The 18,629-nt window shown below is 49.6% G+C and overlaps 1 protein-coding gene across 3 annotated transcripts in view; it reads right to left on the minus strand.

The window, feature by feature from the left end:
• The window catches only part of LRIG1 (leucine rich repeats and immunoglobulin like domains 1), a 116,404-nt gene that overhangs the window by 27,315 nt on the left and 70,460 nt on the right, over positions 1-18,629 (minus strand). For all 3 annotated transcript variants that reach the window (XM_019757174.3, XM_019757173.3, XM_019757172.3), the window contains 5 exons: positions 10,389-10,526; positions 7,911-8,054; positions 6,221-6,364; positions 3,751-3,894; positions 654-797 (listed from right to left, as the gene is read on the minus strand). In XM_019757174.3, coding sequence (XP_019612733.2) covers positions 654-797; positions 3,751-3,894; positions 6,221-6,364; positions 7,911-8,054; positions 10,389-10,526 — 714 coding nt within the window. The remainder of the gene's footprint in view (positions 1-653; positions 798-3,750; positions 3,895-6,220; positions 6,365-7,910; positions 8,055-10,388; positions 10,527-18,629) is intronic.

The raw sequence follows: 18,629 nt of genomic DNA on the forward strand, positions 1-18,629 counted from the left end.
CAGCAATTTCTGGCAACTCCAGCTAATTAGGGACTTAAAGGAAAATGACATTATCGACTCCATTTTGTTCATTCTGCTAAATGACCCCTACTGAGGCTCAAGGAAAAACAGAGGGTTCTCTAACCACCTGTCTTGGAAAAGGGGCATCGTGGACACGGTATGCTGAAGATGTGTAAATGGTACCCCAAGAGACGAGCTCAGCATTCCCTTCCGTTGGACGGAAAATATTTGGGGCTTAAAAATGGAAGTTGCAGAGAGAAGACTCAAGCCTGGAAAGGCTGACCCCACGGCTGCTGTCTGGAGGCTGCTCCAGCACTCGCCTGGGCAGCTTTCCCCAACAACAGGGCCCAGCATCCTGCAAGCGTTTGACAAGTGGGAATTAACACTTGACAACAAGTTGTTTTTGAGTCATCGTCACTCTACAGGCACCATCTTGGGAGAGTGAGGGACATTTTTCTGCTCAACCAGTTTTTTTCAGTTGATAATATAAAAGTTTGAGACCCTGCACACGTAACAGTCAGCCTTGGATCCAATTTTGACTCACAGCCAATGAGACGGGACTTCAGCAATTCAACAAAGCAGCTGGTTTGCTCCCTCCCGCCCTCTTAGCTGGGGACCCCTTCATTCTGTCAACGCCACAGCGACAGACATACAAGACACGCAGGTTTCTGAGCCCCCGGAAGGCGCCTTCTGCGATGTGGCTGATGGAATTGTGGCTGAGGCGCAGGGTGCTCAAGCTGCTCAGGTCGGCCAGGCTCTCCTCATCCAGCCGGGTGAGGTTGTTGAAGGACAGAATCCTGAGGAAGGGGCAGAGGAAGCAAATGTCACCATCAGGTCACAGGGACTGCCCTCCCCTGTCCTTTCCTAAACAGCAAGGCACGCTAAGCCGGTCTCAGTGGGAAGGGACACACCCACAAAACCCCAAGGCAACAGTGGTCGGGCAGCTCGTCACCCATCAGGGCCCAACACCCAGTTTGACTCTGGAATGTTCATGGGGGTCACGGAGACCAGGAGGTATGAGAAACTGGGAGGACTGCACGGGGCCACACAGCTCAAGAAGTCTCCAAGCTCCAGCCCTTCATGCCGGTGCTTGTGGCCAGTTCTGATCCATGTGATGAAGGGCTTCTCACGGCCATGGCCTGCAACTCTGGACAGGACCCCAGCGGGTGCTCAGTGAGCAGGGCGGCCCAGTTAGACTCCTGACATTGGCCAGCAGAGGGCACCACTAGCCACCACCTGGAACAAGCCTTCCTCACAGAACTTCACGCCTCACCTGGGCAGTGCCCACCTGACCAGTCTCCCATCCAGACTCGCCCCCATCCAAGACAGACAGTCTCTAAGCATGACCCCCCCCCCCACTGCAAGCAGGGCAGGGAATGTGCCCCCAAATCATACACCTTCCCTGAGCGTATCAAACCTTCCTCTTCCCAGCATGCCTCCTGCCCCTGACACGGCCCTGGGCTGCTTACTTGGCATGTCAGTCATCCATCATTGAAAAATGGGAAATTTGGTCTGGGGTAGGAATATGGAAAATAAATTTGGAGAAGATTAATGAGTTTTTAAAGGCAGCAGGGAGTAACATTCGTTCCCTCCTGGAGAAATAAGTCCTTGTGTCTGTCAGTCGCAAAGACCTGGCAGGGGATCAAAATTACATCCTCACCTGCAATTAAAGAATTTAGCTTAAAGGAGGGGCGGGAAACATGCTGGAAAGCAGTCCTAAGCCTGGCTCTGAGGTTACCTAGATGTCGGGCAAACTGCTAAGCTGCTGAGGGCACACTCGGTGACCCTCTCTGCCTGTCTAGAGGGCAGAGGACCGCGCCGCAGTGCCCACCAGCTGGAAGGGGCCCAGGAAGCATGCCTTTCACCACCACCACCTCAACAGCAAGGGCTTGCACACCTCCAGTGATTCAGAGGACCACCCCTCACCTTAGTAGTTGGACTGGCTTGGGTTTGGGGGACTTAGAGAAGACCCCTCCTGCTTCCCCGCTGCTCCCAGGCCTGGACAACAGAAAACCATGGGTCCTGGGAGTTCCCTAGTGGGTCACAGCCCGAGCAAAGCAAAGAGCCTGTCAGAAGCCACCAAGTACCACGTGAGAATATTGTGCAACTGCTCTGCCCTGAAGGGTCCGGAAGCTAAACCCAAAAGGTTAACACTAACACGTATACATTCACAAAATCCAAGGAAAGTGAGCAAAAGGAAAGAGGTAGGTCTATTGATTTGTGCTTTAGGGAATGATGGATTCCCTGAAATATAAACTCCAATCAGTGTGGGGTATATGGGGGGAGGAGAGGCGCAAGGGGGAAAACACGGAAGCACAGATAAAAACACCAGCTGCAAGACTCAACATTAACTTTAAACATCCCCCTAAGTTTGCCTGGTGAGGTCAAGAGAGAAAAAGACTCGAGACGGACAGAAGCCTGGCACTCAGAACAACTGTTTGCTTCCGTGGGTGAATCTCTTCCTACAGTCAAGCCTAGAAAAAAGAAAACCCATCCAAACGGAAGGAAGGAAGAAAGGAAGGAAGGAAGGAAGGAAGGAAGGAAGGAAGGAAGGAAGGAAGGAAGGGAAGGGAAGAAACATAGTGGACTAAAGTAGAATTCAGAAACCTTGAACATATTAAACTGAAATAACATACACACTGAGAATACACTTGTTTCCTCCAAACAACGAATCTTGTAGACATGGGACAGAAACACGGGGACGTGGGTATGTCCATCGAGTCCCTGGCTGCTGTCATTAACACTCCCCCCCTAAAGTGCAGACAGCCCAAGCCAGCCCCTCCCAGAGAGTCTGTCCTACCTTATTAGCCACCTTGGGCACCAGCTTAGATCCCAGCCCCAGCCTGGGAGCTCCATCTGGGAGTCTCCCGAAGGAATGAGGGAACTGTCCATCCTTAAGTGAAGTGTAATCACACAGTCACATCAGCACAGGAGTCTCCCCGTGGGTCAGGGAATGCTAAGGGGGAGGGGAGGAGCAAGTGCCAGGGCCATGGGTCTCAGGCAGGGACGCAGACACTGCCAGGCACGTACTGTGTTTCCCCGAAAATGAGACCGGGTCTTATATTAATTTTTGCCCCAAAAGACACATTAGGGTTTATGTTCAGGGGATGTCATCCTAAAAATCCAGGCTAGGGCTTATTTTCCAGTTAGGTCGTATTTGGGGGCAAATTCAAGCCGAGCAGAGCAGAGCATGGTCAATTCTCCCGGTGTCAGGGTTTCGGGGCGTCGTCAGCTCTCAGGTTCACTGTCCTTTCTATGCTTGAGCCCAAATGACCCTTCACTAAAGAAGTCTGTGTTACTCGTTGTAGCTATTGGTGTACAACAGCTCTCACGGCTGCAAGGGGAACACTTCTGTGGCTGCCCTCCCTTCGCAGGCCAAGCCGAGCAGAGCAGAGCAGAGCACTCCAAGCAGGGCCTTTCACCCGCCCAGGGAGGCTTGGGGCCTAAGCTCCGCAGGGTCCTAGGGCTGCCCCTGGAGCCCTCGCTGACCTGGAATCGGGGATGCAGAGGGGATTAGGAAGGAGTCACGGTGAGATCACTGAGGGACTGGGCTTCGGGGTCCTGCTCTGCGCCTGGTCACTGGGCTCTGTCTTCCCTCAAACAGGCCACTGCAGGGCTCTGAGCCCCTCCCCACCTGAGCCGCCCAACGTCCACTTTGAGATGTGCCAGGCCTAGCGCTTCCTGGGCACTGGAGTGTCACCCACAGGCAGTGTCTCTAAATGGCACACAGCAAAGCCAGGGGCCACTCACAACTCATGCAGCTTCTGGCAGAAGCTCCAGCCGTCACGGCTGATACGGGAGATGGAGTTGTTGCTGAGGTGGAGCTGGTGCAGGGCCGTGAGGCCGTAGAGCGAGCCGCTGTTCACTTCCACCAGGCTGTTATACTCCAGATGCCTGCAATGACAAGCACACGCAGGATGACGATGGCACGTCCCCGAGCCACTCCTTCATCCACTGCACACACAGCAAGTGAGCAGCCACTGGGAAGCAGACACTGGTCAGCACTAAGGGTGTAACAACATTGCATGAGGGAACCGTGGAGGGTGCGTGGGTGGGAGCAGCGAGACAGGCAAATCAAACAGATGGACAGAGTTCAGAGGGCGAAAGGAAGCTTCCCAGAAGCGACATTTGTGGCTGAGCATAGGTAAACCAGGCACACAGATGGGCAGAGGAGTTCCAAGCAGAGGGCAGAGTCCATGAAAGGAAGAGAAAGAAGAGAGAAAAGAAGGTAGTTTTCATTATCATCCCCACTTTATAGATGAGGAAACTGAGGCTGGGAGAAGCTAGGTAACTTGTCTAAGATTCCACAGGTTGGCATGTAATGAGGGACCAGAATCCAAATCCAGGTTTGGCTAACTAAGTGTGGACACTGGGACCACTGTGCCAAGAGACACAGCTTAGGCTCTGGGGTCAGAGTACTTGGATCTAAACCCCAATTTTGCCACTTTGTGGGTTGAATGAGCCTGAACATCTAGAAAACGGAGACATCCAAGGGTATCTTCTTCATAGGACTGTTACGAGAAGGAAATAAGAAAATGCATGTCAAATCTCAGCACCGTGCTGTGAACCTCAGCTCCCACCAAGTTTACTGGTTAAGGGCACTGTCACCCCCTTCTCGACACTGCACATCCTGGCCAAGGATGGCTCCACCCCACACAACTGACCACTTCAATACAAGTTACTCATTCAAATGTCACCTGTGTTCAGCATGACTGCTTTGGGCAACATGTGTTTCTTACTGTTACCCACCTCACTTTCTGCCTCTGCTCAAAAAGTAAGCATTAAATTTATCAATAACCTCGAAGGCAACTCATCGCCCCCAATTTGTGTGAATTTGTTTAACATAACACCATATGGTATGTGCTAACTCCATTTTTTTCTGAGAATTCTCTTTTAATCTCAGTCCACCCAGCACATGACCACCTAGATTTCAAAGTCCAAAATGATAGTTTTAAGGCCGTTTAGTAAAAGTGTTCTTGAATATGTAAAAACAGAGGCACAGCCAACCAAAAGTGGACAAGGAAGAGAGTAAAAAGCAAAACCAGGGGCTAATGCCCTCGCTGCACAGAGAGAGAGGGGGGAGGGGCAGAGAGAGAGGGGCGTGGATCGGTGAAACACAGAATAGAGTTGATGGAATGGACATACAACTTTTGTTTTCTGTTTCAGTTGCAAAGATAACTAATAAAAGACAAGAACATCCTGACATAACTTGTAGAGACTGGAAGGGAGTGGGGGGATGTGTCGGACAAGTTAAATCACTGACCATACAGCAAGAAATCTCAAGCTGACAAATGGAGACAGTGGTGTAAGTGGAAGTAAGCACCAGCAAAACTACAAACAGAAAAACACAGAAAGAGAAATGAGAAGGGACTGCCTCTTGGGAGCAGAACTGAGGGAAAGAGGCAATGGTGGATGGGAGGGGTGGGCAACAACTGCTTTTCTTTACAATCTGATTTTATTCAACTATGAGTATATGTTACTTCTGATTAACAATAAACAAATTCAAATGTTTAAAAGTAAAAGATCAGTAACTGCCTTTTCTGCCCTTCTTGGCATGCTTTTTTGTTGTTTTACGTTAATCTGGCAGAAAAGCAAGCTCTGCGATTGGACACATCTGGAGGGAAGAATGGTCCCCTGATAAAAGCGGAACATCTGTACCAAGTGGCCTGATTAGCTCACTAAACATAAATAAATGTCCAGGAAGAACTATACATTTTTGGCCCACCTGCACATCAAGGAAGACTGTCAAACCCAAAGCGGGAGAGAAGGAACTTCCTGTAGCGCGTGGGAGAGGGGAGAGGATGTGGGAAGGCAGCCTGCTCTAGTCAGCGAAGGGGGCGGGCGTGAGGGAGCAGAAACGGGGAGGGGAGAACAGCCCCAGCAAATAGGCTCCCTCTTCCATCTTCACTAAGCAACTAACTTGACCAAATCCACTAAGCGCCCACCACCACCCCCCCACCCCACCCCACCCCCGCGCCTGCCCCCAGCGGACTTTCCTAACCTGGGAGGAAAACACCCTTAGATTTGGCAAAGTTCCCAAAGACACTGAGTTAGGCCCGGCTGAAGTCCCGAAGGGAGGGGCTGGCACCGGCTGAGTCCTAGACGATCCTCGGGGCAGGGGCCTGAGTGGACACATGGGTGTGTGACGAAGGCGGACCACACGCGAGTCCCGGTGCCCAAGCACAGCCAGGGCCCTGCCCGAGCACCCGCCCACACTTACAGCGCGTGCATCCTGGAGAGGCCCCAGAAGGCCCCGTCGGTCAGCTTGCTGATGTTGTTCCGCTGAAGCCTCAGAACCTCTAAACTGTCCAGGCCCTGGAACGTCAGGCCCTCGATCAGCCGAATCCGATTCCGATTGAGGTCCCTAAAGAGATGAAACGGGTGCGTTCAGAGCAGCTCCCCCACCATGCACCCCCCTACAACCGTTCCCACGCAGTCCCGCTGGGTTTCCCAGGCAGCAGGGAAAATCGCAGTGAAGAGGTCCCAGTGCAGCCTCTGTGCAGCGGGAGCCTCCTGGCATCTCATGGCAGCTCCTGCCCACGTGCAGGCGCTGACCCTGCTAATGAATGAGACAGGAGGTGTGGGGCTCTCCAGAAGCTGGTTCCCTGTGCTCCTGAATGAGCCAGCGCTCCCATCTCCTCCCAGCATGTCCACGACTCTGCAGACAGGAGGTAGGTATGTATGACTCAGGATACGAAGTTTGGGTGAGCTGTCTCTTAGCTCAGCAACAGAAACCCACACGAGTTGCCTCCACCCAGGAAAGAGCTAACCGCTGGGTATCAAATGGCAATGATACTTTCACTCGGGCATTAATAGGATCTCTACTGACAGAGAAGTTACTGCCTGTGGGGGATCTAGACACACCATGAAGCACACACATTTGGCTTCTAGTCCCAGTGTGGGCAAACCTCAGATAACCCAAAGCTTTTGGGAATCTGGGTGGGCTGCATCCATCAAGAACACCGGGGAAAGGGGCGGGGAACACAGGGCTGACCAGAAAGCCCTTGGTTTTCCCCCAAATTCTTCTGTAGTGCCCCATGACCCTGCCCTACAAAAAACCTCCTGAGCACCAGGAGGAAGAGGGCAGAGCCCAGGGTCTGTCATGGCTGCAGCAGGGGGACCGGGGGCACAGGCAGAGAGATCATTGAGCACACTCCCTCTTGCTGCCACACTGGCCATGAACAATTGTTTCGTTCTGTTTAAACCAGTTCTCCAGGATTGGCTTATTTTCCTGAGAGACACTCTTTGGTACAAAGATGACAGAAAAAAATGTAAAGAATATCCATCAGGTTCTAGTAAATGGAGGTTTTCTTGAATCCGAACCCTGTGCCATTCCTGGAGGGCACTCGTCCTTGGTCATCAAAAAACTAAACAAATAAATCCTTTGTTTCAACAAGAAATAAATAAATCAGCGACCTTATATGACTCAGGAGATGGAGACGATGGCCCATCTCTTGCTGACTACTACCTCTGGCTACACCTAACTTCCCCTCAAACTGCTCAAGAAGCACTGGATACCCTAATGCCCATGGCACAGATTTTCTGGGTTCCTTAAACACGCACACATACCCCAAAACTTCTAAGATCAATAAGGAACCTAACCCAAAGAGCCTAAGCCCTCGCCAGGACCAGCAGGATTCCTCATGTCATTCTGGAAAGTTCCAACAAAGACAAGCAGGTAGACCTGCAGTGGATCTTTTCCTCAGCAACCTGAGGCAGCCCGCAGGCACCAGACCCAGCTTCTAATTTGCTTTTATTAGGTGCTGCCATACAGTCATTAATGATAGTTTATGCAGAGCTTGACCAAGCGGGGGTGAGGAAGGAGCTGCATTTGGCATGGGGTCCCTGGGGAAATCTGGCCTCCATAAAGTTTGGCTGACCTTAATTAAAGTGCAGGTTTCTATACTCACAGTTGTGTCAACCTAGGTAACTTGAATGCTTTCACAGGAAGCTGTGTGATCCTGTTTTTGCTCAGGCGGAGCGTCAGCAACGACTGTGACAGACCATCAAATGCTCCCGACTCCAGGGTGCCGATCCGGTTGCCTGCCAGGTTGCTGGAATGATTCGGGAGAGAAAATGCAGTGGTCAGGAGGAGGCCTTCCTCGTTCTGTTACACACACCAGACCTGGCCAAGCTGGGAAAATGAGCTACAACACACCCAGAGAAACACACTTCCCATGAGATCTTTGTCATCCCAAGGCTGCAAAGCCCATCTTCACTCCCCAACGTGGGGGCCAGGGAAACGCAGGGCCATGTCATGACCGTCCACTTGAGACCTGGACGGAAGCCTTGATTCAGCGCGGAGCACACTGTGCTTGTGGTGCTTGGCAAGCCCGGGGTGGGGGTGGGGGGCATGAAAGTCAGTTACCTCCACCGCGGGCCATTCCCACACACCTTCCCTGCCGGTGGGGGCCACCTGCAGGGTACCTTCCACAACACGCCACTACCCAAGGGTTAGTGAGAAAGCCCCAGGAAGCAGAAAGTGAACTGCAAGGCAAGGTCAGGATGGATTTCACAATTTGGGGAAATAGCCTTGAATTTTGAAGTGGGTCTCGTTGTACTACTTATGCCATAAAAGTGCACAAACCAATTCATTGTATTACTTTTAAATGTCTCAAAGAAACACTCTAGTTAAAGAGGCTTTACACAGAGTCCCTTAGGAAACAGGCCATACTTCACGGGGACCTCCGCATACAGGATTATGTAAGTATGAGACCCTCCGCTCAAAATGTGCTGCAGCCCACAGCTCAGACCTGTGCCGTCTGTTGTGCGTAAGTGACATCAAATAAGAATAAAGGGCAGAAAAGACAAAAAAGGGAGGAACACTCTGATGATCCTCTGAGAAGGCACCTCCAACACCTCTCCTTCCTTCCTCAAATAAATGCTGTCTTTGGAAGTGTAAGCAAAAAGGAGAAAAAATAGAGAGAATTTTCTTCAACAGAAAGGGGAAGGGAAATGTGGTATTTCTGGTCTCTCCATCAGGCAGTAGCCCAGGACAGGGCACATGAGGATTCTTCCCAAATGGAGCTGGACTGTTTGTTCTTAACATGCCAGATTAATGAAGAGCAGTCTGTGTGATGAAGGTATACCGGCCAGGATCTGCCAAAAGAGAAGTTCTCTCCTGCTCTCATGCAGAGAGAGAAGGTCACCGCAACTCCGTTTGGCAGTTGGTGGTTTCTTTGTTTCAAGCACGAAGCACCAGGTGGCAGCTGGACACCTTTGGGAAGCCCTCACCGGGGGGCAAAGCACGGCCGCAGGGCTCACCAAAGGCCAAGGCCTCCCCTTTCCAATCCTGGTGCCCTGGTGCAGCCTAAGAAGGAAGTCACTCCCCTCCTTGGGGCTCTGGGAAAATCCATGTGCCACGTCTTGCTTTCCCTGAACAAATGGGTCACAATGACCCCTAAACTACCCTTGCAAATAATCTCCAAAATTAGTCAGGAACAGTAATAACGCAAGGAATAAAAACTCACATGTCATTCTGAACATCTCTTTAGCCTGGGTTTTCAGTTTCTTCCCCAAAGCAACCTTTTCCTACCAACAGGCTGTGGGTTAAATAGGATTTAACTTTTTTCCTCCTGTCCACCATCTGTTGGGTATACAAGGGGGCGCTAAGGTGGGTAAAAGCAAAAGAGACCCACAAGGAAATTTAGAAGGTTCTGAGAACCGACAGAAGGGAGTAACTGCTCCCTCAAATAAACCAAATGATGTGTTTCAACAGTGCGTGATTCTAGAAAGATAAGCACCGACAGGTTAAGCCTCTGCAAAGAGGACTCCCACTGCCATTCCTCTAACTACCCTGATTCTCTCCTCTCTGCTTTCCAGCGAGGCAGCCCAGTAAATGGGAAAGAAAACAGGCTTTAGAGCCGGGATACACCTGTATTTGAGGGCTAGAATCTCCTCTTAAGTGGCGGGTCTGTTAAGCTAATACTGTATTTCCCCGAAAATAAGACCTAGCTGGACAATCAGCTCGAATGCGTCTTTTGGAGCAAAAATTAATACAAGACCTGGTATCACATTGCATCACATCATATCACATCAGACACGGTCTTATAGTAAAGTAAGACCGGGTCTTATATTAATGTTTGCTCCAAAAGACGCATTCGAGCTGATTGTCCCGCTAGATCTTATTTTCGGGGAAACACGGTACTCAATCTCTTCGTGTCTCAGCAGCCTCATCCGTCAGGTGAGAATAATGCTGCAGGGTTTGGGATGCTCTATAAATGGGCAAAGAGAAGACACAACCTGGTTCCCCTGCCTTCCCCTGCTGAGGACAGCCAAGGAGCTCTGTGGCCGTCCCCATGGCCTAAGCCAGGCTGAGGCTGAGAGGAGACGGCACTGCCCACCCTGCATCCAGACCGGGGTGCCAATGGCAGAGCGGAGGTACTTACAGCTCCTTTATGGGCAGCCCGTGCGGAAAGCAGGCTCTCCGGATCTCCGTGACGTTGTTCCAGCTCAGATCCAGCACTTCCAAGGACAGGTAAGCCTTCAGCTGACTCCCCTCCACACTGCGAATCTTATTGTGTTGCCTAAAACACACAAAGGGAGCTGACTTGAGCATGTCTTTTTGCAAAGAAACTATTATTCCCCCCACCACCACTACTTTTAGACACACTTTTTTCCTAGCTGTTTTTCTCTTTCAGATAATTATAAATGCAGTGACACTCTTTAAATGCGATTTCCCATTCTTCTTTCCATCAAGTTATCACCCACTGGATGATGGGTGCTAGACAGAATACCAAGTTCTCTGTGACAAGTCTGTCCAAGTTTCAAGCCTACGTTGCTCTCCTCAGGGGCAAGAACACAGGGCTGATATTTCAGACAGTGCAGACAGCAGCATAGCCTGACCAGAACTCAAAACTCATGGGGCTCTTCCCATGGGGGGTATGCTGGGTGCAACCAGCCAGCTCTGAGCGCGGCTCTGGTCTCCAACATTCGGGACCCCGTGCAGCCCATCATGTACAAGACTGCAGGCAGCGGAGCCCACGGTTCAGTTTCATCCATCCTCACAGTCACTGCACTCCTCACATTGCACCGACACCTACCACGCACCAGGCATGGAGACAAGTACAAGGAGGAAAACAGAAGAACAAGAAGAAGACAAAATCCTGACAACAGGGAAACCAGGAATTCAGCACTGGGTCTGACGGGAATCGAATCCCTTGAAGCTCCTCACTCTAGCCCTTGGTAACTCTGTTCCTCAGTTTCCTCATCTGGAAGATGGGCCACAACCCTTTATTTTAGGGATACAGAAGATCCACCCTGAAGCCACACTAAAGCGCATGGCTGATGTCAGCATAAATGTGTTTAGTTCCCTCCAAGAAAGGCATTTTACCACCAGGATTCACTTGTACCTTAATCCTCCTGCTGACAAATGCACTCTAACCAACTAATCAGTATTTATTAATCAGGAGAAAGACAACAAATGCTAACCGAGGAAGAGCCCCTCGTGGGTTTGGCTCTGCCTGGCAGACTCGAACCACCGCAGCCGTACTGCCAACCTTCCGACACATAAGCATCTGTCGGGTGGTACGCTGGGCCTCTGGGTTCCAGGCACTCACTCGGCCAGTTTCTGAGTAAACAGTGTCAGGGTCCCTGGCCAATCAAAGCATTCTTGAACACAACACAAGTAAGCCAGGCAACGCTTACCAAGTGGCATCTCTTTTAAACAAACACTTGACCAAATCAGTTCCAACAGGCATAAACAAGGCCCTCTTTCCCAGAAGCTCTGGGGATTCTCGTCGACTCTTTTGTTTTTCTCACAACTCTCCCAGGCCCTGAACCCACAACTCCATTTACGAGGGCAAAACTCAACACACAGTGAAATCTCCCTAGAATGAAAGACCACTTTTTCCCTTCATGTCCCCTCCTGTACTACCCCCGCCCAAAGCTATTTCCTTTGATTTCTTTATTAAGTTCTTTATAAAGATAGTCTCTTCGGTTTTCTGACTCAAAAAGAAAATAAAAGAAAACCTTTATTATGTAAAGTATGGGGAAAAAAAGAACAAGAAGTAAAGGCGACAGGGCTGAGCCTTATCCAGGAATTGAATGCAGTGCCGGAGCCGGGGAAAGAGGGGCTGAGACAAGAGGAAGGGGCGCCCTAGGCCCACAGTCACACAAAGTGCCCCCACACACAGACAGGGCCACAGGGCGGCTGCTGTAAGCCCCCGACACTTCTCCCACGGCCCCCTTGTCTCTCTCCTCTGTCGTCTACCTTGCACCTTTCTTCTTCTTTCTCATCAGTCTAGTCAGTCACTGAAAAAATCCAACACATTCTGGGCCCCTGCTCTGTGCCAGGCCTGCTCTGGAGGAAGAGCTGTGATGAAGACGGGTCTCTTTCACACGCTGGAAAGAATTCCCCACTTAGCAGAAGAGGCAGCCATGGAGATGTGAAACAAGGGCTCGTGCAGTGAGGGCACAGAGGCAGGACGGATGAACGTGCTGGGAACAAGAGACGAGCAGTGCTGAAATCTGGCAGGCCAGCTCCAGAGGGCAGGATGGTGATGCTGGGGCAGAGGCAGGGCTGCACCTGGAGCTGGGAGGGTATGCAGGGCCCTGTCAGGCAACGCCTCACAGGCCAGGCTAAGGAGCAGGGAATCGTGTCACAGAGGTCCAGGGCACAGGCACCGGCACACAGACACCCGAGAGCCAGAGGGACCCAAAGGATCTGGAGGTGACAGCTGGAGATGCATCGAATGGTGAGCCTATATATTCTAGTTCGGAAATATTAAGACAACCAGGTTAGCAGGGAACAAGGCTACACCATCCATCCTTGCCCACTTAGAGTCTATCCCCAACCCAGCAGCCGAAGAGATCCTGATAAGGCATCCCACAGAGTGGGAGAAAACCTGAGCAAATCATGCATCTCTTAAGCGGTTCACATGTAGACTATATAAAGAATCCCTGCAACTCAACAACAACAAAAACACACAACCCAATTGAAAAATGTGCAAAGGATTTGAATAGACGTTTCTCCAAAGAAGATATACAAATGGCTAAAAAGCATATGAAAACATGATCAACATCACTGATCCTACGGAAATGCAATGAGATCCCCACTCACCCCACAGGACAGCTACTATCAAAAAAAGAGATGTAATAGGTATGGGCCAGGATGTGGAGACATTATTATAAAACCCTGGTGCGCTGCTGAAGAAAATAGTGGGTCCTCAAAAACTCAAACAGAATTAGCAAGATCTAGCAATTCTATGTCTGGGTATATATCGAGAAAGATTAAAAGCAGATCAGAAAGAGATATTTGTACACTCATATTTATAACAGCATTATTTTGACAACAGGCAAAAGATGAAACAACAAAGTATGCATCGATGGATGGATGGATGGATGGATGGATGGATGGATGGACGGACGAACACAATGCGGTATAACAAACACGTACAACAAACTATCATTCAGCCTTAAAAAGGAAATTCTGATACAAGCTACAATATGGACGAATCTTGAGGGCATTTATGCTAAGTGAAACAAAGCCAGTCACAAAAAGACAAATCCTGTGTGGTTCCACTTCTATGAGGTACCTATAGAATAGTCGAATTCATTGAAACAGAAAGTAGAGCAGTGGCTGCCAGGGGCTGCAGGGAGGCAGCAATGGGAAGCTGTTTAATGGCATGGAGTTTTAGTTCTGCAAACTGGAAAGAGCTCTGGAGATTGCACAACACGAGTATACTTAACATTACTGAACTACATGCTTAAAAAATGATTTAAGATGGTAAATTTTACGTTATGTGTATTTTACCACCATTTAAAAACAAAGCAAAAAACAAGTCAGTTGACAGGACTGCTTTGGCTGCAACTCAAACAATTGCCCTGGTGTCTCACTAGAACCGAATCCTTACAATGTTTTCCAAGGCCCAGATGATCTGCCTCATACCCACCTGACTCCTCCACCTGGCTCGCTCTGCCCACACTGGCCCTCAGACGTGGCAGGCAGACTCCTGCCTCAGGACCTTTGCATCTGCCTTTGCCACTGCTTGGAATGCTTTTCCCCCAGAGATCCACAGGTCTTATGCCCTTACTCCTTCACATCTTTATTCAAATGTCACTTTCTCATTGAGACTTCCTGGCCATGCTCTCTAAAACCACAAGTCCTCCCCACCCCCTCAACCCTCCCCACACACACACTTTCCACTCCTTTGCATGCTTTATTTTTCTCAATAGCTCTAATTAGCATCTAAGATATCCAGGACTGCTTATTTCTAGTTTAACATCTTCTCTGCCACCAGGATGTGGCTCCATGAAGGCAGACATATCTGTGTGTTTTGTCCACTACTGTGTTTCCAACTACTGGAACAGTATGAGGCACAAAATAGGTGCTCAATAAATATTTGTTGACTGAATCACAAAGAATGAATAGGGGTGAACTCAGCAAGGCTGAGGCCAAACACAGATTTGGGACTCACCAGCATTTAAGTAGAAAACCATGCAAGCAGATGAATCCAATCAGGAAACATGAAGGGAAGAGTCTGTCAACTGCCCTGTGGCAGCACTGCCCAGATGCAAACAACCTAGCCCAGAGTGGCTTTAGAGGTCCTTGGGGCTCAAACATAGCTGTTCCCAGCTGCTGAGCATGTGCATGCCAATCTCCTCCCTTATAGCTGGTCTCTCTGCTCTAGACTCTAGCCTGGAGCCCTGATCAAACTCTTCCTGAACTCCGTGGGCTCAGGAAAGCTGAGCACATGACTCTGTGCTCCTGCAGAATTGTGTCTCCCATCTCTCGCAGAGCAAGAATCACACTGTGATAGGTATCTCTGTAGACCCTGGCAATTCCCAAGGCCAGGAGTTCTTCCTGGAACATGGCATAGCACTGAAGAACATGCCAGGAGCAATACCCTAAGTTCAAATCCCGGTTATACCACTTATAGCAAGCGGTGAACTTCAGACGAGCCGTGTCTGTAAAGTGGGGTGGGAAGTTCCTATACCCTATGAGCTGATGTGACCTAACATGTGGCAGTTGCTCAATAAAATGAGTCCTTGTTTTTATTAGTCATAATTCAGTCAGGCTCAGGATCTAGTTTGCAAGAGGTACTCTGGAAAAAGAATGAAGAAATGCATATCTGGCCCTTGTCTATTCCTCTGCCACATTTCAATGCAAACAGGCAGGCCTGGGTCCTCTCTCAGGAACAAAGGACTGACTCAGAGCTCTCACTCTTAGCTTTGTGCAGGAAACAAGCCTGCTCCAGCTGGAGAGTATCAAACCCAGCCACAGGGAGCCGGGCTTCAAAGCAAATCCCAGACCAAAACGTCTGTAGGACTCAGGGTGGCTAGAGATCTGATGGATCCCCAACCAGCTGGATTCTGTTCCCCTTCTCACTCCTGCAGCAAGTGGGTCTCGGGGCCCTGCTCCTGGCCCGCTAAAACCAACCCCACCAGGGGTAGCAGGCCTGCCCGAGACAGCCCCTCCAGATAGCCATCCACCAGGGTTAGAGCCAGTGTTCGGGGGAAGCCTCCCACTTCCTCCTTAAGAGCGGATGGCTGTGAAAATGTGTTTGCTGCCCCGATTCAAACCAGTGTTCCACTTTCATAAAACTGTCTTCTTTTTTATCGTCATGTGCAACAATGTGGTCATGATGTCACTCCTCTAACGTGACTAACTGCTCAGTTCAGAAGAAGATCCACACTCATCTTTATAACCTCTGAAGCCTTGTCCCAGTTCTTTTTAACAATAGCTGACCAATTACTGAACACCTACATGGAGCAGGCCCTGGGTGAAGTCTCAGTGAAATCACAATGAGACAGGTACTATACTTAACCCTAACTTTATAGTTAGAGAAATTGAGGCTCAGAGGTCTGCTGGAATTCTCCCGAGGTCACACAGCTGGGAAGTGGAGGAGCCAGCACGCAACCCCAAGGGAACAGGACTATCCACCAGCCCATCCAAGAGACTCTGGAGGCAGAATTTTAAAAGCAGTGCCTTAGATTCAACCCTTCAGCAACCTTGCCTAGATCTGACTGCTAGCTGACTACTTCCTGGGTGGCTCAGACTGGCCTGAGTAACTGGCCTCAGCCAGGCCTAGCTTTCATACCAGCTGCCAAGAGTCCCCCATGAGCAGCAAACTTGCAGAGCTTTGTGCAGCTAATCTCAGCAAAGAAGGCAGGTGAAGCCGAAGGTCTTACCCGCGGATACTATGGGTTCCTTTGAGATTGCACCTTTATGGACCTATATTGGAAGGAGGAACGACTACCTTTATTCTTAGGTAGTCAGAAAGCCACAAAGGGATGCCCTTAAGCTTACAAAAAGAAAGTGAGGAGCGGGGAGGGGGCAGCTCAGTATTGTGGGCGTACTTCCAACTGGCTGCATCAAAGGAGCACTCCAGCCTTTCTCTGCCACCAAACAAAATTAGAACAAATTCTTAGTGACGGGATGCAGGAAACGTGTGGTCACACGGCATTCGCCTCCATCCAGTGTCGGTTTCCCCCTCAGGCTGTCCTCTGGGGAGAGGAGAACTTAATACAGCAGAAGTCTATTAAACCAACACCTGTTAAAGGCTTCAAAAATAAAATCAGTCTTCAAAGGCGGGGAGCGGGTAAGATAAGCTCTTGCCACTTGGCTACATTTTCTTAGCCGATGTTAAATTAGACAGTAAAACAGACAGAGGCATTTAAAACTTTTTATCATAAGTGATTGTTCCACTACAGTTCTGTGAAAGCCTGGTTTACAAGGTATTCCCTTTGGTGGTGGAAAAGATCTCATGTCACAGATAACAGCCAGGAAGAAAGGGTGAGGGGATCAAAGGAATCAGGGTCAAGGTGGGTCAAACGGATTAGAGCTGGTTCCTGAAATTATGCACCGATTGTCTACATCAGGGATCAGCAAACGTGCTCTATAACGGGCGAGATGGTAATTGTTTGGGCTTTGTGGGTCTTTACGGTATCTGTCACAACTACTCAACTCTGATGTTGGAGTATAAAAGCGCCACTGACAATGTGTAAATGAATTAGTGTGGCTGTGTTCCAATAAAACTTTATTTATAAGAACAAGCTGTGGGCCAGATTCGGCCCACTGCCTGTAGTTTACTATAGCAGTCACTTGGGTTTTTGGGGGGCAGGGACCCAGATTCTAATTCTGGCTCTGATGCAGCTTTGGAACGGTGTACAAATCACTCTTTCTGTATCTGGTTTAACCCCTTGCGAAATGGAGCTAAAGGCCTTTCTACAGCAGACAGAGCCTTCCCACCCTCCCTCGGTGCCCGTGTCACTAAGTGCAAGTTTTCCCACTGACGTCTTTTCTTCCCGCTTCAAGAAGTGAAATGAAATATAAGTCTCCATCCTTACGCTCCTCAGACCATCAATGACCCAGGTTCTGTACCGGAGCCAGTGGGGTCAGGCGGGAACACAGCACGGTCTTCCTGAGAACAGATATTCTGTTTTTAGTTCTTCCCATTAGGCAGAAACACACCGGAGCCAGCCAATGGCCCAGGCCTAACCTCCAAGCAGGCATCAGCCCTTCCCGATGATGTGGTGCCTCAGAAGTCACACTGTCAACTCCTGGAGTGTTGACTCTTACTAGAAACAACAAATTTTCCGTACTGTTACCTCAACATCAAACTTTTTAAACATCTTACTTAACAAATCAACAAAATTCAAATTACAGCTCTTTCCTTGCTTGAACCTCAGCTAAGAAATAGTTTCACGCAATCTAGCCATGAAATGTGGAGAAACTGGTATGCACCTGCCACCCTCCCGTTTCCCACGGTGCCCCTGGCAGACACGGCTAATCAAACTCCAGGCCGGGCAGCCTCAGTGCAGCAGCGGCACTCTGCCCCGGCCTGTCACGGTGCGGCCCCAGAATTCTGACTGCGGCTGTGCATCACAGCACCTACCCCTCCTGTCCCCCCCAGCAGGCACTCCCAGGTCTGCTCAGAAAGGATGGAGGTAGGTACGCACGCATCCGTAAGTGCCACTTGGGGCTACAGGGTAATGTGACATCCCAAGTGTGGCCTCCATACAATGCGAGACAATCTGTGACCCCAGTATTACTGATTTAGTGTGAAGTGCAGCACAGGGCAGAGTGGCCCGGAAGCCTACCTCAGGGGGTTTCTGTACTATTGCAAGTGCCAAAAGATGTTAATCATTTCAAGAGCACACATGAACACAATGATTTCTCCTTGTTGAAAAATACAGTGCTACCAAACAGGCCACATGGTCCAGTGGTGGCAGCTGTTCTGTGTGTAAATGTTTTTACTGCAATAGCACAGGAGCAGAGACGTGCATAAACTGCAAGTGCAGAGCTCAATGCACTTTTACAAAATGCCGCATCCATGCAGCCACCACACAGATCAAGATACAGAGCGTTTTCTGCATCCCACCAGCCTTCCTCCTGCCATTTTGATGGTTGTTATTCTTAAAGGGAACCTCTCATTTCTACCACCAATGACTAGCTTTGTGCTTTATACGAAGGAATCATTCTGTGTGTATATATATACTCCTCTGAACCTGGCTACTTTCACTCAACATATGTTTATGAGACTATCCAGGTTGTCACATTTGCAATAATTAATTCTTTTTCATCGTTCTGTAATATTTCTATGGAGGGAATACACAGCAATTTGGTTTTCATTTTACTCTTGACGGTCACTGAGTTATTTCCCGTTTGGGTTATTGCAAACATCACA

The sequence above is a fragment of the Rhinolophus sinicus genome, chromosome 5 (genome assembly GCF_057876585.1).
Source record: "Rhinolophus sinicus isolate RSI-liver-muscle chromosome 5, RSI-T2T, whole genome shotgun sequence".
NCBI classification, from domain to species: Eukaryota; Metazoa; Chordata; class Mammalia; order Chiroptera; family Rhinolophidae; genus Rhinolophus; species Rhinolophus sinicus.